Here is a 22,027-nt window from a genome sequence, read left to right on the forward strand (position 1 = left end):
CATTGGCTTTCTTGTCGCTCAATTGCGGTTGGTATTCCAGTGCCCCGATCTGATATAACGCATATATCAGGTTGAGGGCAGACATGCCTCCTTAACCTAGAAAGAAAGAATCCCAGTCATCAGCTGACTCCCCCGGTGTTATTGCAAATGCAATTGGAATGATTCTCCCACTGCCATCTTGTGCCACAGCTAGCAATTGCCGATGGGTATATCTACTATACATAAAGGTACCGTCAATCTGTACCAATGACTTGCAGTATATAAATGAGTCTCGACATTGCTTAAAGCTTTTGAACAGACGCTTAAACACTTGGCATCCAGGGAGCAATTGGTCATTGTAGTATGCAGGTGTCGTTTCAAGGTCTGTTATGCAACCTGGGATATGTCTCTCCAACACCTGACACCACTGCCACACTTCATTATATGAAGCGTCCCACCTACCATGCATCTTTTCCAACGTCTTCTGCTTAGCTATCCAAACCTTGCGGTAAGAGGGCGTGTACTTCAATTGGCTACGAATATTGGCAATTAAGACTGGCACTGAAGTCTTCGGATCCGCATTCAGCGTCGGTATATTAAGCTAACAATCATATCTGAATCCATCTTGGGATGATCTTATGAAACACCTGTCAATAAAGTATGTTAAATAATGTAACATTACGTAATAACAGTTTTATTCAAAAACCCTAAACACCTAGTGATACTTTACCATCAACACATGTATGTGAACCTTTGTACTTTTTTATCTCCCAGAAGCCAGTCCTTTTCTATCTCCCAGAAGCCTGTCCTTTTCCTTAATGAGGTCATGATTTTCCATGAACATGTACCGTCTTACACTGTACACTTGACCTCAAATTTATCGGATTTAGATTTAACCACTTTGTAATTAACCCCGTTCATGATGCTATGTTGTTTCAATGCAGCAAGAAAACTATCCTTATTAGAAAACTCCCTACCAACTTCAATTTCACCCGAATCCAATGACGAACTTGTATGGTCACACCTTCTGTGTGGTAGATCTGGAAACTCCAACGCATCATCTTGAGATAGATCGACATTATGCATGTGGGCTGAATGCGAGTACTCTCTGAATCGCGAATATTCTTCTTCTTCATCTGAACCTCCTTTAACATCTTTAGGTATGGTTAGAACAGGCTCCGGTTCAGAAAATAATCCAACTTCTGCACCATCGGGGCTGGGCTCTCGAGGTGGATCCACATCGGACTCATCATCTGACCCACTATCATCTACAACGAACGAGGTCCCCTCACCGGTGGATGTCGTAAGGAGTACATCATCCCTTCTTCTAGATGTTTCATAACGTCCCTAATCCGATGTGGATTGCCAACTACTAGAAGTTGATGTCATTCCCAATACGTATTTCTAGTATCAAACATTGACCCACTGAGGTGCATGTCCCATCTACCAACGGAGCGTCGTGCAGGGGTTGTGTATTCCATGCTGCTACCAAACACAGGCACTTCCGTGTTTTACCACCCACTAACGGAGTGTCGGGCAGGGTTCGTGTGTTCCTCTTGAACAACATTAGATGTCGAGGTTGCAGATGTTTTAATTGGTGATGAAAATTATACATATAACTCAAGATAGGGTGATTCACTAGCAAGATGAGTCTGCACCATTGCCTCCAAGCTACGAGGACCATTGATGTCGAATGAGTCATATCTCACGGGATCAATCGAAGTAAAAAATCGATACTTAATAGACAAAACTTTTATTGGCATTGTTCCGAAGATTTTACACCTAATTCTTTTACGAAGTTCTGTGAAATTTATGTTCTAGTTAAAAACCAATCGTGCTGTACTCTCGGATAAAAAAACGATACCGTTCTCGGTGTCACGGACCTCACCATCATAGTAAATAACAGCACTAACATGTTCACTCATCCTCAGTTTCTATTTTACTTTAGCCTCAATTTCTCTTGCTGTAACTTATGCAACCTGAGAATGAAGTTTGGCTCATTTATAGTCTAAGGCTTTTTTAGATACTACTGTAACAAAAGAGTGTCCATGTGGGAGCTTTTTTCCGTAATTTTGCTAAAAGTTCATCGTTCTTGAAGCATTTTTGACACTATTTATTCAGAAACATCTTCTCAAAATTATGTTATCATATATTACTGTAGCAAAAGAGCGTCCACGTGGGAACTTTTTTCCACAAGTCGGGGAATGGACAACTGTTCATAAAAAACCCAACAAAGGAAAGCAAACAAATCCTAATCAATGATTTACTCCTATATTAACATCATTCTATCCTAATCAATGATATTATACTCCTTATCCAATGGTAAGACAACCAACTGGATTTCCTTTATCATATGCATCAAGAATGGTAAGCCAATACCATCCAAGAACAATAAGCCAATATTCTAATTTTCTTTTACCATTCGGATCTATTTGATCAGTATCCATTGATTCTGGAATTTCTATATTTTCATCCTCATCTGTTGAAATATTTTCTTCATCAGACCTATAATTAGTTACTTTTAGATCTTCTTGATTATCAGAATTACTAGAACTACTACTTTTAAACATCTTCTCAAAATTATTTTATTAGATACTACTGTAGCAAAAGAGCGTCCACGTGGAGCTTTTTCTCGTAATTTTGCTGAAAGTGCATCCTTATTGAAGCGTTTTTGACACCATTTGTTTAGAAACATCTTCTCAAAATTATTTTATCAGATACTACTGTAGAAAAAAGGCGTCCACGTGGGGGCTTTTTCCTGTAATTTTGCTGAAAGTGCATCCTTCTTGAAGTGTTTTTGACACTATTTGTTCAGAAACATCTTCTTAAAATTATTTTATCAGATACTACTATAGCAAAAAAGCGTCCACGTGGGAGCTTTTTTCCGTAATTAATAGTTAATTTAATTAATAAACCTTAAAAAACCCTAAACCCTAATTTAATTATTTTTTATTTTCATAGTTAATTTAATTAATTAACCCTGAACTTTAATTAAATTAATTTTTCCTTAAAAACACTAAAAACCTTAAACCACTAAAAATCTTAAACCACCAAAAAACCCTAAACCACTAAGCCCTAATTTAATTGATTTTTTCTTATTTTCATAGTTAATTTAATTAATTAACCATCAACTCTAAGTGTTCATTAATTTTTCCCTTAAAAAATACTAAAAACCCTAAACCACTAAAACCTTAATCTAAAACAATCAGAAACCCTAATTTTAAAAAATCCTAAACCCTAATTTAATTATTTTTTTATTTTCATAGTTAATTTAATTAATTAACCCTCAACTCTAAGTGTTCATTAATTTTTTTTCTTAAAAACCCTAAACCACCAAAAATCCTAAACCATCAAAAACCCTAAACCACCAAAAACCCTAACCTTAAAAAAAATAGGACAAAACCCGTCATTGAAGGAGCATTTTGCTGACATGGACACTAACTTCGCGCTGATGTGGACGCGCTTTCGGGAAAATGATCTTTTCCGTAAATAATAAAAAAGTCAGACCATTTCCGTAATTAATAAAAAAGGGCTTTTTTTTTTTTAGTAAATTGCCCATTATTATTATTATTATTATTTTTTAAAAGTTAAAAGCTTGTTACACATTTAAGCAAATAGTAAATGTGAAATTGGGAAATATTGTTTAGCCAACTATATCAATGGCCAAGAACAGTGATACAAGATAACATGCAACAAATCAAAAGACACTCCAAGACAATGAGTTGATAGAAACTGAAGTGAAACGAAACCACTTTCAGTTTACTTGTCTCAAAAGAATCAATGCCTGCCATCCCTTGTACTTCCCAAACACTGTTTAGTTTCCACGCTTGGGTTGCGGAGCAGTCATTCATTGTCATGGCTGAATATCCAATGAATCCCATTCATCTTCTACAGGCTAGCTGTTACTTAAATGTGAAATGGTTATTGAAGTATGGGGTCATTGAATTTTTATTTTTATTTTTATTTTGATCATTATTATTTGAAATTTGATGAGAATATTCACATAATTTTTTATTGATTTAATAATAAATTTAATCATTCTAATATTTATATATTCTATTAATTTAATTTTAAATATAAAATATTCAACAAAATTAATATTTAATATTTGCAAAATTAGACATTTTGTATTCAGTAATCAAACATTTCAAGTTTTCTTTTTCTCCGTACTAATAATAATATGCTTCATTTCAGAAAAAAAATGCTTGAACCAGCAATAATGCTTTAGGCTTTTAAAGAAAATCTAATCCAAACGTTATAATCACATTAAAAAAAAACACACAGTTTAAATTCTTGAACTTCAATGATGGTTACAATTTAACCCTAAATTCCTCTATAAGAATTAAAATTACTTCAAATCAGTTGAATTCTTTTTGTGAATTATAAGAGAAGAACAAAGCCTTAATAATAATGTGATTAGTGTGACTTAATTTTTAACTAAAATTACACTTAGAGCGATAAATATCTTAATCATTATACCAACACACGAGACTCTCCAATCAATTAAACTGCATAACTAATAACTTATATTCCAAATCATTTATATATAAAAAAATATGAATCCCAAAATTAATAGAGTTTCGAATTACAAAATTCCATGAAATTCTCATCTTTGTAAACTCAAAAAATCCTAAATTCAAATCCTTTTCATACATTATAGTTTCAAAACAAACCCAATGTCGTTTTTCAAACAAACAATAAAATAAAAATCAAAGAAAAATACTACATCAAATCAAACTAAAGCATTGAAAACCCAAAAAACTAGAAATTCAAACAACTAAATAGATGATGGGAGAGGTCAATTTGTTAAATATTTTATATTTAGAATTAAATTAATAAAATATTTAAATATAGGAGGACTAAATATATTATTAGAATAATAAAAATTATAGGATATATTTTTTTATCAAAATTTAAATAGTTTAATTATGAAAATAGAAAATATTAAAAGTGGAGTGACTAATATAGAAGGCCATAATATTTTAATGATTATTTCTATTATTGACGTATTTATAGATAGGAACTTTGGTACCCAAATCGAAATTCCGAATAGACAATACAAGAACCCTAATTATTATTCCGCACAAAAATATTATTCCTGGCTAACTTCTTCCAGGCATTGGAATGGGTAAGGAAGTGAAAACGAAGAAAGCAGACAGAATCAGTGATCTACCTGATTCAATTCTAACTCACATTCTGTCCTTCCTTTCTACAAAAGAAGCGGTTAGAACATCTATTTTATCTACTAGATGGAGATATCTCTTTGCTTTACTTCCTAATCTCCACTTCGATTTGGAGGACGTTTTGCGCCGCAAGAATTTTAACAGTTACGCCGCTTCCGTTGAGAACTTTATGTCCTTCGTCGACAGAATGCTGTTTTTATATAATACAACAATTGTGGATAAATTTCGTCTCAAATGCCGGAGTATGATCGATTCCAACCGTTTTTACGGATGGATATCTGCTGCAGTTCATCGCGGTGTTAAACATCTCGATTTAAACATCTACCTTGACAAGTTCATTACTTTACCGGATGTTCTGTTTACTTGCAGGACATTGGTGAGCTTGAAAGTGGATAAAGATTTTGTTTTGGATGTTCCAAGGGGTGTTGTTCATCTTCCGAATCTAAACACTCTTCATCTCGAGTCAGTTAAATTTTTGAATGATGATTCAATTAAAAACCTCCTGTCCGGCTGCTCCAATCTTGAAGATATGGTCTTAAAACAATGCTACATGGAAAATATAAGCAAATTCAATATTTCACATCAGTTGCTTAAGAGATTGACTATAGATTACTTGTATGATGGTTACCATTGTTGGTTAATGATTGATACTCCAAATCTAGCCTACTTCAAATACCTCGACTCAATAAAAGCCAGGTATTCAATAGAGAATCTGCAATCTCTTGTCAAAGCGGATATCTATATATTCAAAACTAACTATACTGTTCAAGGTGGTGCCACAACACTTTTTGGGGGGATCTGCAATGTTCCTTCACTTATTTTGTGGGTTACTTCTCTCGAGGTTTGTTTCTTCACATATTCTTTCACTTTTTTTTCTGCTATATATAGAAGTTGTTGCTTGTTGCAATATCTACTGATAGTGCAACTTTTGTGACTGTCATAGCTTCTTTTAAGCTGCAAACCACTTCCTGTTTTTGCTACCTTGGTCAAATTGAAGATACCTTGTTATGATCTATGCCGAGAGTACTCATATATTCGAGGTGGAAAAGGACTTGAAACTTTACTCTCAAGTTTACCTGCTCTTGAAAAACTTGAGTTTTCTCAGGTATTGATTGTTCTAAGTTTAAGCTTAATTATTTAAGTTGCAAACTCTTACTGCTTTTTTTATGTTGTGGTTTTAGGAAGTTCTTTGCTTTCTGCCAGCGAACGTGCCTTCTTGCTTGTTGTATAAACTCAGAGCCATCAAAATTACAAACTTTACAGAAGAAAAACATTGTATTGGGAAGGCAAAGTATTTCCTAGAGAATGGTGGAGCTCTGCAGAAGTTGACAATACTTACAGCACCAGATGTTTCTGCAGAAAAACAATTGAAGATATCCAACGTGTTGTCGGCTTCACCAAGGGAATCAAAGCAATTGTGCATCTTGATTGTTTGATGTAAATATATAATGTTGTACTGTTGCTATATATATTAGTCTTGCTCTTATATAAGAGTGACTCATTTGCTTGTGTTTTCGAAGATTTTATTTATGTCTTATATTTATCAGTCATCTTGTAGATGTAAAAGAGAAGCATTAAAACATGAACTAAATCTTAGAATTCCAGATTTGGGATTATTGCTTTAATAGCTTAGAATCCCCATCTCAGGTCTTAAGTGCAAACCCTGCTTTGAGCTTCTGAATTGTGTCAACATCAGCATTGAAACACTTTGCTAAGATCCTCTCATCATCAACGACCGTCACTAACACCGTAGAACTGACACAGTGCCAGTAACTTAGCTACCGAAGTCTGATTGTGAAATCATTCTTGGCACAATTGAACTGGTAGTGGATTAATTCCATTGGGAACACAAACACGTCACCGGCTATAAATCTGTGTAAAGAGCTTGTTAGTAGTGTCAATAAATCCAACCTCAAGTATGCCATAGTTGAGAAAGAAAAGCTCAGTGGCACAAGGACGAGTATGATGAGGGTTAAGTGAATAAGCAAGGTACTCTAAAACAGAATAAGAAACACTTTGTCCTTTAAGGGCAAGGAACTCAGCCATGGTTGCTTTTGTTACTGTGAAATTTATTGGTGGGATCAGTGGCAGTGAGTGGCTTCATGCCAGTATAGGTGAAAAAGTTTCCATGCAATAGAGTATTACTGACTCCAATTGGAACCACAAAATCAGATATAATATCAGGGTCTCCACTTATTGCTAGAATTTGTTGAGTTATGTCAGCATCCAAAGATCACAAACAATAAAAAATTTATGTTTCAAAGATGAAAAACAGAAGTAAAACAAATCTATTGAGAGGAAAAATTGAAAGACTTTACATTACTACCATAAGCAACTTTACAATATACATAAATAGCTCCATTACATTGGAAGAAAACAAAACATTGCTTGTGCTAGTATCTAAGCTGTAAAATCAGCTTAATGATAACCTAAGAGGCTACTTGATGGTCACTAAACTAACTATAAATACGATTAAGGCAAACACACCTATCGAATAATAGTATAGTTATGGTGAGTAGGGAATATCGTATATACGAGGACTAAAAGTACTAGTAATTACCGTTTTTCTATTATTTAGCCGACAAATTGGAGTGATTGTTTTTAATCTAAAATTACATAACTAATCTAACTAAGAACGCAACAAAGAATGAAATAGGAAAATAATTGAAGATAACCAATGAGATAGACAATATCCAGGAAAGAATCCACCTAGACTTCACCTATTATTATGAATTTGAATTAAACGATTTATTAACTTGTGTCTTGGTCCGTAGAAATCCCTAAATTATATTAATATCTCTTTCGAGAGTAAAAACAATTGACTCTAGGTTGATTAATTGAAATCTTTTTCTAATTAAAACCCCTATTGTCGCATTAACTCGATTTATGGATTCCCTATAAGATTTGAATCTAATCCGGTAGATTCATGTCATCCTATTTCTAGGATTGCATGCAACTCCACTCAATTATGCTAGATCTACTCTTAAACAGAGACTTTTGCTCCACTGAAATAAGCACATTAAACTTGAATTAATATCTCAGTAATATTAAAACAAGAAATAAACATACATTATTGAGAACAAGAATCAAGTTTTATCACGTAAATCAGAAATCAAATAATAAAATTCATCGTAGGTTTCCTCTTCCTTAGGTATCTAGGGAATTTAGTTCATAATCTTGAATGAAAACATCTCAAAGTCAAAATAACCACTAGACATAAAGAAACTCAATAAAACTTTGAAAGAAATTAAATGGAGATCTTCAATCTTGAGGGAGATCCGCTTCCGAATTGATTCCGACCGCGTTCTTCGAGTGCTTTCTTCGATCTTCTCTAAGTGCACTCTTAAATCTTCTTCTAATTGGTATTTTTAGACTTTAGAGTGCTCAGAAAGTCTAAAAATTGGGTTTTTTGGTGTATTTTGGAAGCAAGGTGCAATATCGACACAAGTAGGCCACACACCCATGTGCCAGCCCGTGTGGAAATGCCCAGGCCATGTGGATCTTGGAAACAACTCAATTTATCCGATTTTGGCTCGTTTTTTGCTCCTTTTGCTCTAAAATGCTCTCCAAAGTATAGAAACAAGTATTTAAATGGTTAGGAGCATCAAATTCACTAATTTACATAATTAATAATCCAAAAACACATAAAGAATGTGATTAAAATAGGTTACTTTTACAGCTTATCACTACTAAATCAACTAAGTACATGACTGACCTTAGCAAAACAAAAATTACAATCAAACTAAACATAAGTCACATGGTACAAAAAGTTTGAACAACCAAATTACACATCAAACATTTGCTTCCTGCTGCATTGTTGTCAACTTTCAACACTCCTCCTTGGCTTCAAAGCAGTAGACACCAATTTTTTTCCTCAAATACTCAAACCTTTCATTAACTAGTGGCTTGGTTAGAATGTCTGCAAGCTGAACCTCCGATTTGCAATGAGTTAAATTGACTTCCTTTGATAGTTCTGCCTCACTTACAAAATGATACTTGATATTAAAATGTTTAGTCTTACCATGAAATACAAGATTTTTGGCAATAGTAACAGCTGACTGGTTGGGTATCTACCTTGACCTCTGTTGCTTCATCTTGATCAGCATTCAAGTCACTCAAGAGTTTTCTAAGCCAAATGGCTTGATTAACAGCAATAGCAGTTCCAATGTACTCTGCCTCTGCAGTGGATTGAGCTAGTGTTTGTTGTTTCTTAGAACTCCAACAAAAGATCCTTAAACCTAGAATGAAAAAATAACCCGATGTGCTCTTTATATCATCAACTAAGCCAGCCCAGTCAGTATCTAAATAGCCAATAAGTTTTAGCTCCTCAGTCTTCACAAACTTCACTCTATAGTTCAAGGTCCCTTTGACATATCTTAAGACTCTTTTAGCAGCTTTAAAGTGAGCAATATTGTAGCAAAGCATGAACCTTGATAGAAGGCTAACTGCATACATGATGTCTGTCCTTGTTGCTGTCAAATAGAGCATATAACCTACAAGGCTTTTGTAGCCCTTCTCCTCTACTCGTTTAAGGTCACTACTACTAGAAAGTTTTTCTTCTTGTGCCACAGGAGTGCCAGCAGGTTTGCAATTTGTCATGCAAAACTTGTTTAAGACCTTCAATGCAAATGCTTGTTGGCTTACAAAAAGGCAATGCTCGCTCTAATTCACTTCCATGCCAAGAAAGTAAGTTATTAAGCCTAGATCAGTCATCTCAAGAACATTTTGCATCTGTTTCTTAAACTCTTCAATCAGTTCACTTTTACAACCAGTAACAAGAAAGTCATCCACATACAATGATAGAATCAACAAGGTTTTTTTCTCAAATTTCTTCACATAGAGTGTAGGCTCACTAATGCTTTTTTCAAACCATAGCTTTGACAAGTAAGCATCAATTCTGTAATACCAGGCCCTTGGAGCCTGTTTTAGACCATACAAATCCTTTTTAAGCTTGTAAACCTTACGCTCTTCACCAATAACCTTGAATCCATTTGGTTGCTCAACAAAAATCTCTTCATTGAAAAATCCACTTAAGAAAGCAGATTTGACATCCAGCTAATGCACTTTCCATAGCTTTTGAGCAGTTAAGGCAAATAATAACCTTATGGTGTCCAACCTTACAACTGGTGCAAAGGTTTTAGAAAATCAATGCCATATTGTTGACTATATCCCTTCACAACTAGCATCGCTTTGTGCTTGTTCAGTGACCCATCTACATTGTGTTTGCTCCTAAACACCTATTTCACACCAATAATTATTCTGTGTGCTGGCTTATCAACCAGCTCACATATACCATTCTTGTGAATCGTTTCCGTTTCTGCCTCCATTGTCTATTTCCAGTAGCCCTTATTTGTAGCCTTATCAAAGTTGGAAGGCTCAACAATGGTCATATCACATCTTTCATATATGACCATGATAGTCCTTGTACCTTTGACACATCATCATATCCTTACTCAAATTTAGCTTCATTTTTAACATGCTGCAAGTCAAGATCTTGCTGGTCTTGCTCAGACAAGCTTGCATCTATTCATTCCATTTCCAACACTGCTGTCATTAAATTTCACATCTCTGCTCACAATAATCCTTTTAGTGGATGGATCAAAGACCCTATACCTTTTCTTTATGCTGCTATAGCCAACAAAAACTCTTGGCATGGACCTTCTTTCTAACTTCGTTCTCTTTTCAGCTGGTATGAGTGTGTAGTATAAACAGCCAATCACTTTCAAGTGTGAGACAGTAGGCTTGTGTCCAAACTAAGCTTTAAATGGTGTTTTGCCTTTGATTGCATTTGTTGGCAGTCTATTGAGTAAATACACTAAGGTATTTACTGCCTCAACCCAAAAAATGTTAGGCATTTTCCCTTCAAACAACAAACACCTGGCCATATCAAGAACAGTTCTGTTCTTTCTCTTACAAACACCATTTTGCTGTGGTGTGTAGATGGTGGTTAACTGATACTGAATTCCAGCTTCATCACAAATCTTCTGAAACTTTTGAGAAACATATTTAGTCCTATTGTCTAACCTCAATACCTTCATCTTACAACTTGCTTGATTCTCAACTAAGACAGTAAACTTGCAAAAGAAATCAACCACTTCTCACTTCTGTTTTAAAAAATTCACCCAACATAATATAGTGCAATCATCAATGAACAACACAAAATATCTGCTACCATTTAAAGAAGAGATTTTCATAGGTCCACAAATATCAGTATGGACTAGTTGGAGCCTCTCTTAAGCTCTCTAAGCTTTGTTAACTGGAAAAGGTAGTCTGGTCTACTTGCCAAGCTGACAAACCTCACAGACTTCATTTTTAGGCTCAATTCTGTACATGTCTTCAACTAGACTTATCTTATGCAGCAAACCAAGAGACTTATAGTTGACATGCCCTAACCTTTTGTATTATAGTTGACATGCCCTAACATTTTGTGCCATAAATATGATTCATCAGTCAGAGTAGTGTAAGCCTTTACTTCTAACTGATTCACATCTAAAGTAAAGAATCTATCATGCATAGTTACTGTCACTAGCTCTTGGCCAAAGAGATCCTTAATCACACGAGTTTTATCTTCAAAGATAAATAAGTAACCCTTCTCTAACAATTGGCCAACACTAAGTAAATTCTGGTCAATATCAAGTACAAAAAGAACTTCTAAAATTGTTTTGTTACTTGATTGAGTGCAAATTATAGCTTTGCCTTTGCCTTTGGCCTCAATGAACTCACCATTCCCAATTCTAACCTTGGACATAAAACTGGTATCTAGTTCCCTAAACATGCCTTTATCTGATGCCATGTGATGAGTATGCCACTATCAATCAACCAATTCTTTCTGACCTTACTCGAACTTGCAAAACAAGAAGCAGTAAAAACATGCTCCTCTTGAGCTTGAACATCCTCAGTAGCTTGAGCCTGATTTTGCTACTGTAGGTGTGTTTTTCTCTTATTTTTACAAACCTTTTTTATGTGACCAAGTCACTTGTAGCTTCTACATTGAATGTCAGACCTGTACTAGTAATACTTTTCTAAATGAGTGGACTTCTTACAGTGAGTGCATGTTGGAAACTTCTTTTTGGCAGTATCCTTCTTTGCCTTTTCTTTCTTTTCAGACCAAGGCTTCTTACCCTCGTAGCTTGAGCTCGAGCTTGAGCTATCTTTACTTCTAGCCTAAAAGGCACTTTCAGAATGCTCCTTCATCTTTTTTTCCCTTCTCTGCTTTTGTGCATAAAGAACATTTATCAGCTCTGTTAAGGATATAGTTGATAGGTCTCTAGAATCCTCCAAGGAAGAAATTTTTTACTCATACTTCTCTAGAAGGGTTGTAATGCCCTTTTTAACTATTCTTTTGTCACTGAAATCATTCCCAAGAAGCCTAATATTGTTAATTGTAGCCATAATCAAATTAGAATATTGCTTGATGGATTCAGACTCCTTCATTTTTAGATTCTCGAAGTCCCCCTTAAGTTGATCACCTGCTGCTGCCCGGTTTTATTTGACCTTTGAAACTCTTTATTGAATCTGTCCCAGGCCTGCTTTGGAGTGTCACAAGCCATTATCCTTGTGAAAATTACATCTGAAGGCATAGTCTTATGCTATTTGGCATAGTCTTGTGCTGCCTAATTTGAACTATGGTAGGATTAGCTCTCAAATGTGGTAGTTTTGTGTTAGTTTGAACAACACTCCACAGATTATGAACTTGCAGGTATGTTTTCATTTTCACAGCCCAAATGTTGTAGTTTTCACCGGCAAAAATAGGTGGTGGTGGTGGCGGTGGTGAGAAACTCATTCTTTTGTAGTAACCAAAAATCCAACAAAACAACTTCTATTTCTTTTCTTTCAAGCACAGAACACTCAAATGAACAACACACAGCAAAAGGCCCTCAAATATGACAAGGTCTTGATACCATTTGTTGAGTTATATCAGCATCCAAAGATCAAAAACAATAAAAATTTATGTTTGAAAGATGAAAAATAGAAGCAAAACAAATCTGTTGAGAGGAAAAATTGAAAGACTTCACATTACTACAATAAGCAACATTACAATATACATAAGTAGCTTCATTACATTGGAAGAAAACAAAACATTGCTTGTGCTAGTATCCAAGCTGTAAAATCAACTTAATGATAACCTAAGAGGCTACTAAATCAACTGAGTACATGACTGACCTTAGTAAAACAAAAATTACAATCAAACTAAACATAAGTCACATGTTACAAAAAGTTTTAACAACCAAACTACACATTGGACATTTGCTTACTGCTGCATTGTTGCCAACTTTCAACAGAATTGCTAGGGCGAGTTGTTGCTTGATGGTCAAGGCAATGGATTGGTTTTTTTTTTTTTTTTTGCTTAGCCAATGTCAAATTTTATTAATAAAAGAAAGCCACTATAAAATAGTGGTGAAGGAAATACACCATACAAAAACACCAATTAGAATAGAACAACGAAATACAGATAGCCATGTCACGACCATACAAAAAAAAAAACCACTAGGCCTGAAGATCAAACAAATCCAACTTTGGTAAAGGCGTTAACGATAATCTTTCATCTCCATACATAGCTTAAAACTTCTTAGTATCCACTATAAAAGAGATTGACTATATTTCACTTGTATCTTTATTGTTTTATGATCAATATGCCAAATCTCGAGCTAATGCTACAACACTTTTTAGAGGGATATCTAATGTTCGTTCACTTACTCTATCAGTTACTTTGCTCGAGGTTTGTTTCTTCACAAATTCTATCATGTCTAGACTTTTAAATACTTTATTTTTCTACTGACACAATGCAAAATCTCTTATTGTTATAGCTTCGCTCAAGCTGTGATTGCTTCTTGCTTTTGCTACCTTGCTACCATAACCTTATTGACAAACTCGCCTGAACTAGAAAGGCTTGATGTTTGTCAGGTATTATTTTAAGTTTAAAGTTTGATTTAAAGTTGCAGACTTTAACTGACTCCATTTTGTATTGTGGTTTTAGGAACCGTTCAGCTCTGTGTCTGATATTTAAACTTAAGGTGATGGAAATTTCAAACTTTGAAGGTAGAATTTGTAACAGTCCGATTTAGGCCCTAGTCAGAATAGTGGTTTCGGGATTACAAATCTGAGTCAAAAAATATTTTAATATTAGTTTCTGTGTTTACAGCATCATATGTGATATGTGTGAAAATTTCGTGTGAAAATTTTATCGTTTGTGTACTCGATTTTATAAAAGGACTTAATCGTGTAAAATGTAAAAGTAGCATGCTATATGTTAAAGTGATTAATTGCTTTGATTAATTAAAGATGAGGTACTTATGTGGTTATTTGACCATTAAATAATTGGATGGAAAAAATGGGCTTATATTAGTGGAATTTAAATGTGTTTACAAAGGTTATAATGGTAATTAATTAATTACATGTGAATTAAGTAAAAACAAAGTCAAAAATTCATTTACTTCATTATTTTTCCATTGAAATAGAAAGAATAGATAGGGTTTAAAGCTTTGGAGGTTTTGACATTAGCATGGTTGATTTGGTAAGTGAATTTTGTTCGGTTTTTGATGATTTTTACGTTTTTGTGATCGTTGCTTCGTGTTCTATCTAGCCCATGCTTCAAATTTCCATTGATGAATTCTTGAGTATTTGAATGTTTCATGATGGAAAATGAGTATTTATTGATAGATTATCATGTTTGGTAAAGTGATTTTTAGTGAAATTGCATAAAAAAGAACTAATTTGTGTAATGTGAAAAATGTGGGGTTAAAATGTAAAATAAATGAAAGTTGTGGGCTAATAGAGGTTATATGAAAATTTGGCTAAGCTTTGATATTGAGGGATTTTGTGAATTTGATGTAATTGTGAAAATGGACTAAATTAAATTAATGCGAAACTTTACGGGCTAAAATGTAAAAATGCCCAAATTATGTGTTTTTGATAAAAATTGTTTGATTTGGTGATTAAATAGATTAATTTTGAATACATATAAATCCTAAAAGAAAGAAAATGGATCTTGACCGGGGGTAATCGAAAGTTGACGAATAGTCGATCTAGTCCCTCTATTCCGATTACGAGGTAAGTTCATATACAAATGAGTGCCTTTAAATTGATTTAAAAATGTTTGATACTCATTGAATTGACATGAATGTGGAACGAGCAAAATACGAGCAAGAATCGATGAAGTTACGACATCCGAAAGTCTCGTAAGAACCATAAGAATGTTAAGATACATATGTCATGACATAGGATTTCGATATGTGATTTCGTGTAAGACCATGTCTAGGATGTTGGAATCGATTTGAGATTTATGTATATGTTTTCGTCACACTATCGAACTATATTTTGGTACTTTTGAAGTTGTAAATATTAATGTATGGCATGTATAGGCCAGTCAGTAAATGATATGTTTTGTGTTAAGATTATAGCAATGAGATTTGGCTTATTTTTGTTGGAAATGTTGTTATGTTTTTAGCCTTATAAGTTGGCCTAAGTTATGTGATTGGTAAGTTAATTAGATGATGTTTATAATTTCTTTTATGTTGGTTTGAATATGATAAGTTTTATTACATGAAATAGGTAATATGATGTTAATAAAATGCATTTGAGAATTATGCATACTTAATGATTTTGACATGTTGAAATGGTATGATTTGTGTATGAATTGATATGTTTGGTTGTCTATAAGTGTGTGAAAATGGTGCTATATTGGTTGACTTGAATGCTTGTGAATAGGGTGGTAAATTGGCTTTGCAAATGGCCTATTTTTGTCTACACGGGTAGAGACACGAGCGTATGTCTCAACCGTGTGTGACACACGGTCATGTTACATGACTGTGTGTCCCCTGGGCTAGTCCTACAATTAAAAGTCAGTCTCGAGCATGGCATAGACACATGGGCGTGTCTGGTGGCCGTGTGAGGCACACAGCTTTGGCATATGGGCGTGTGAGGTCATTTCGAAGGGTATATGGGCTAGACCCATAGGCGTGTGGTTGGCCGTGTGACCCAAGTTAGTTTCGAGCACTGCTTTGACTCATGGGTGTGTCCTTGACCGTGTTGTACAAGTCAGTATGTATGCCCTGTTTTTACGCAGCCTATGACATGGGCGTGTCTGGTAACCGTGTAAGTCACACCACCCGTTCACACGGGCGTGTGACCTTTGTAACTTTAAAAAATTTGTTAAGTTTCAGAAAATTTTTTGCATGTGCTCGGTTTAGTCTTGACCCTTTCCTAAAGCATGTCTAAGACCTAGTTGACATAAGAAAGAGACTTTGTGATGATGTTTGACTATAATGTTATAATGTGTGGATGATGTTTATGAATTGATCATAAAATGTTTCGATAAGTCCGGTAATACCTCTTGACCCTAGTCCGACAATGAATATGGGTTAGAGCTGTTACAGAATTGGAAAGGCAAAGTGTTTCCTAAAGCATTGTAGACCTTTAGAAAAGTTGAAGATATCCAAAGTTTTGTTGGCTTCTCTAATGAAATCAAATCAATGCTGCATTGATGTAATACAACATTGTTATTTTTAGCTATATTTGTCTTGATTTTATATAAGAATTGACTCTTTTGGTTCTGTTTTCAAAGATTTTATTCATGTATTGCATTTTTATCAATCATCTTGTAGATGTAAAAGAGAAGAATTTAAAATGGAAAAGAGAAGGAATAAATAGTCAAAACGGAACATGTTATAATCAAAAGATGTAAAACAAATTGCAACCCAAAAAGCATAAATGAAAACCTTGGGGGTTAAGCATCTCGCATGACAATTTCATTTTGGCAGGTGTGTTGTTTACTTGCAGGACATTGATAACCTTGAAACTAGGTACTAATTTTCTTTTGTATGTTTCAAAGGATGTTTGTTTACAGAATTTAAAGACTAATCATATTCAAGTTTTCCAATGATGATTCAGTTAACACTTAACAGTGCAATGTTTTACATAACTCTTTAATAACTGTGAATCTTTTCAAATTTCCCCCAAGTTGGTCCATCTAAAGTTATGTCATGATTATTTTAGTTACTTTCTTCGTATGAAAAATAAATGCTTGCATGATCAAATACCAAATCGAAGGTTGCAAGAGCAAATTTATTGAAACTGAACTATATTAAACAAGCCCTTTATTAACTGATGATATCAAGGAAGATGTTAAAACTTGTTAGTTACTATACTATTGCATAAAAACAGAGAACAAATTAAGAGAAATGGAATTACTGAAAAATTACTTAGTATTCTTTATCTGCTTGAATCAATACAATGCTAGTGTTTATATATTTGTATATGAGTAACTGCTACTAACCAACTACATACCAGAGTAGGTAATAGAATGATAACAGACTAACAATCTCTATACTCTAACATTCACCCAGCTTCTCAATAGGTAAGAACCGAAGTAAACTTCAAAGTCCAACAAAAGTGGAGACAGACAATGTTTTTGTGAGAATATCAACGACCTGGTCATAGGCTGGCACTTTGCCGACAACTAATAAGCCACTAGCCACCTTTTCACGAACAAAAAAATAAATCAAGCTTGACATGTTTGAATTTGGAGTGTAAGACTAGATTAGCAGCAACAGCTATTGTACTGGAATTGTCACACCAAACAGCAGAAGGATCAGTAGAACTGATTTGTAATTTTGTTAGCAGAGAAACTAACCAAGCAATATCACTGGTAGCTGTAGCTAAGCTCCAATATTCAGCCTCCGCTGTGGATCGAGAAATAACTTGTTGTTTCTTAGAACACCATGAGACATGTGTATGACCAAAGTAGACACAATAGCATATCGTAGAATGGCGGTCATCAAAATCTAGACCCCTGTTGGCAACAACATAACCAACTAAAAATAGTTTGTCTGATGGGAGAAAAACCAGCCTATGATTAATAGTGCCATGTAAATACTTCAAGATATGTTTTAATGCTACCAGATATACTGTAGTAGGTGCATGCATGTATTGACACACATGATTTACCTATAAGCAATATCCGGCCGAGTTAAGACTATATATTGAAGAGCACCGGCAAGACTTCTGTATTCAGTAGGGTCAGCAAGTCAATCATCCTCATTTTTAGACAAAGCAAAGGAACTGACCATCGATGTATGAACACTTTTTGCATTAGCCAGAGAACCTGTCAAGCAGGTCCCGAATGTATTTGCGCTGGCATAAGTAGGGACTTCCAGTAGATGATCGATTGACTTCAATACCTAAAAAATAGTGAAGGTCACCCATTTCTTTTAAAGAAAATTTGTTATGTAGTTGTTGAACAAAACAGTTTATTTCGTCAGTCGAACTTCTAATAATAATAATATCATCTACATAGACCAAAACATAAACGATGGACTTGGTTGTAACTCTAACAAGCAAGAATGCATCAGATTTAGATAAGACAAAATCAGTAGAAACAAGGAAATGTTTCAATTTGTCGAACCAGGCACTTGGAGCTTGCCGTAATCTGTACAATGCCTTTGTCAGACAACACACCAAAGGCTCACCATTTGGTCCATACTGAACATAGCCTGGAGGTTGTTGCATAAACACTTCGTCAGTGAGATCTCCATTTAAAAAGGCATTGTTTACATCGACCTGACGGAGTTGCCAACCATTGGATACAACAATAGATAATATGGTTCGGATAGTAGCAGTTTGACCTCGGGACTAAATGTTTCCTTGAAGTCACATCCGGGTACCTGTGAACAACCCTTCGCTACCAACTGCGCCTTTCTTCGATCAACCGACCTATCAAGATTCTTCTTGATTTTGAAAAGCCATTTACACCTGATCACATTTCTACCAGGCAGTAGAGGAACAAGTTCCCTAGTAGAGTTAGCCATTAAAGAATCAAATTCAGCTTGAACTGCTAAGTTCCACTCCTTATTAGCAAGAACTTCCACAACTGTGCGTGGCTCAAAATTGATAGCTTCAACTGACAGAGCCTTGGGTTTAAAAATTCCTGCCTTAGACCGAGAAACCATAGTGCGAGTATTTCATGGAAGAACAAAAGGAATATTTGAAGATGCAGTGGTTAGACCAAATGGACTAACTTCAGCTGACGGAATTAGAAGACGATGCTCCCTACGATCAGATCCTAATTCAGCTGATAAATCAGCTGAGACGGTTTGTATTGGACTACATGTAGCTGGTGACTCAACTGATACAGACTACACGGGATTACAACTTGGAGCAGGAGGTGAAGGTACAGTGGGCGAAGGCATAATGGTTCTGTTGGGTTCTGCGGTGGATCAAAAAGAAGAGGGCTGAACGATAGGAACATACGCGGTGACACATGAAGAAGACTGAACGGTGTCCAAATCATGCGAAGTAAACAAGAATCAGCGTTCATAAAAAAATAACATGATGAGATATAATAATCTTACTATCTAGTGTGAGATAATGATAGCCGTTATGTTGAGAGTTATACCCTAAAAATGTACATGGATGTAAACGAAAATCCAGCTTGTGATGCACAAATGGGCGCAAATATGGAAAACAACAACCAAACACCCTTAAGTGATTATACATATTCAGGATCGGAGTAGGCAGACAATTGATAAGATAAACAGCACTACAAAACGCATAACCCTAGTAATCCATGGGTAGATTGGTTCGGACTAAGAGTGTAAGACCGGTCTCCAAAATGTGTCTGTGTTTACGCTCAGCAACACCGTTTTGTTTTGACGTATGTGGGCAGGAAAGACGATGAAGAATACCATGACTAGCTAGAACCGATGCAAAAGCACGAAACTCACTGCCACAATCACTTTGAAATTTTTTAATATTCTTTCCAAATTGAATGATGACCATATTTTGAAACTGAATAAAACACTCAACTGCTTGAGATTTACATTTAATCAGATAAACCCAAGTAAACCAACTACACATGTCAATAAACGAAACATAATATAGATTACTTCCACAAGCAACAGAAGCTGGTCCCCACAAATCAGAAACAAACAAGTCAAATAATTTCATATATTTAGTAATAGAGTGTGAAAAGGGCAATTTATGTGATTTCCCTTTCTGACAGCAATACAAACATTATCAGGATATTTCTTATTAGAAACAATTTGACACTTATCAAGAACACGTTTGACAATTGCGACAGAATGGTGACCAAGTCTTTTATGCCACAATGTAAAAACACCATCATCTGAAGGACAATCTTGGATCTCGGCGTTGTGAATAGAATGAACTGTATCAGATGGAACAGACAGACCTACCGAAAATTGATAGAGACCATCACGAGCTTGGCCCCGCAACAAAATTTTTTGTGTCTGAATGTCCTTAATAACACAATAAGATGGATGAAATTCAAAAAAGACATTATTGTTATTAGCAAATTAAGAGACAGACATAAGATTCTTTCGGATACTCGGCATGCACAAGACATTAGATAGGTGTAATAACTTTTTCTTCGTGGGCAAGATAGAATTTCTAATAGACGAGATTTTAGTGGGGTCCTCATTCCCTATTAAAAGAGAAGAAGTACCTGAGTATGGAGTGGACTCATTTAAACTCGAGACATTCTAGCAAACATAATGAGTATCCCCTAAATCTGGATACCAGGATGAGGTCCTTACAGGCACAGGAACATATGAATCATTATTATCAAAATTGGACCTGTACTGAGTGGTAGCCGAAAAATTTGATGAATGAAAATTGGCTTTTTTTATAAAAATAACCCAAAAAAATTAATTAATTATCAAAATGACCCATTTTTTTAATTAAAAACAAAAATGACCTAAAATCTGTAGTAAAAGTTGGTAGAGCCAAATGATTTGGAGCCACCAACATGCCACGTTATCATCCATGAAAAAAAATTAATTTTTTGGTGGAGCCATGTAGAATGGCGCCACCTGTATAAATACCATGGAAATACTACAAGTTCTGGAAATATGAGGGACTTCAAAATAAATTTACCATTTTCTGGTGGAGCAAATTAATTTTGCGCCACCAGATTCCCTAACACCTCGCCACTTCCTTTTTTATTTTTTAAGTTTTGTTTTTATCTTTATTTTATTTTATTTTATTTATTTTACTTATTTTTATTATTAATTTTAAGAAATTTAAAATGTCTATTTGAAATATTTTATAATATATATTTTTAAATTTTAAATATATATATTTGAAATTATTTTTAAAATTTTGAATATTATTTTTAAATATTAGTTTTTAAATATTAAATATATATTTTAATAATATAAAATATTTAAGTATTTTAAAGATATGACCTTTCAAATTTATTATTAGCTTTATAATATTTTAAATGTATATTTTAAATTTTAAATGTATTTTATAATATTTTAAATTATGATTTTAAATTATTTAAAATATATTATTTTAAAGATACGACCTTTCAAATTTATTATTTGTTTTATAATATTTTAAATATATATTTTAAATATTTTAAAATTTTAAATATAATTTTTATAAATTATTAATTTTAAAATTAATAAAGATATTCAAACGTTTTTTAAATTAAATTTAAAATTTTAAGAATTAATATTTTATTTGGTGGAGCAATTTGGAATGGCCCCATCACTTTATAGTGTACTTTTTATATTTTTAATATAAAATTTAATATTTAATATTTTATTTTGGTGGAGCCATTCTTTATGGCTCCACTTGTTGGTTCTCTACCATATATAGAATGGTGAAATTGTTGTGTTTAGTAGGAGAGTTCAAAAAATCTATCCAATATAAATAATGAGGTGTTTTTGGTATATGTTCTTTTTTATGGTGAAATTATAAAAGGTGATGTTGGTTGTGTATTTCGAGATCGGCAAAGAGTAGGTTTACGATTCAAAATAAATGTGAAGCTAGCAGAAATTAAAAGGAAGATGAGTGAAAAAATAGCTATACGTTGTGGAAGGGCGATGTCCAAATTATTTTAC

At 34.2% G+C, this 22,027-nt stretch overlaps 2 protein-coding genes across 2 annotated transcripts; one reads left to right on the forward strand and one right to left on the reverse strand.

Annotated features, from left to right (window-relative positions):
- The first annotated feature begins 5,004 nt into the window (after positions 1 to 5,004).
- On the forward strand, positions 5,005 to 6,663 carry LOC108482247 (F-box/LRR-repeat protein At4g14103-like). The gene is made up of 3 exons (XM_017785363.2): positions 5,005 to 6,003; positions 6,106 to 6,267; positions 6,344 to 6,663. Exons 1-3 carry the CDS (start codon positions 5,104 to 5,106, stop codon positions 6,596 to 6,598), a joined length of 1,317 nt encoding a protein of 438 aa, XP_017640852.1. The 5' UTR covers positions 5,005 to 5,103; the 3' UTR covers positions 6,599 to 6,663.
- A 142-nt stretch (positions 6,664 to 6,805) lies between these two features.
- LOC108481389 (germin-like protein 9-3) lies at positions 6,806 to 7,208 on the reverse strand. The gene is made up of 2 exons (XM_017784531.1): positions 7,024 to 7,208; positions 6,806 to 6,917 (listed from the first exon to the last, which is right to left on the reverse strand). The coding sequence occupies exons 1-2, from the start codon at positions 7,206 to 7,208 to the stop codon at positions 6,806 to 6,808; spliced, it is 297 nt and encodes a 98-aa protein (XP_017640020.1).
- Between the last annotated feature and the right edge of the window lie 14,819 nt (positions 7,209 to 22,027).

This window comes from Gossypium arboreum, chromosome 1, assembly GCF_025698485.1.
Source record: "Gossypium arboreum isolate Shixiya-1 chromosome 1, ASM2569848v2, whole genome shotgun sequence".
In the NCBI taxonomy this organism is placed as follows: Eukaryota; Viridiplantae; Streptophyta; class Magnoliopsida; order Malvales; family Malvaceae; genus Gossypium; species Gossypium arboreum.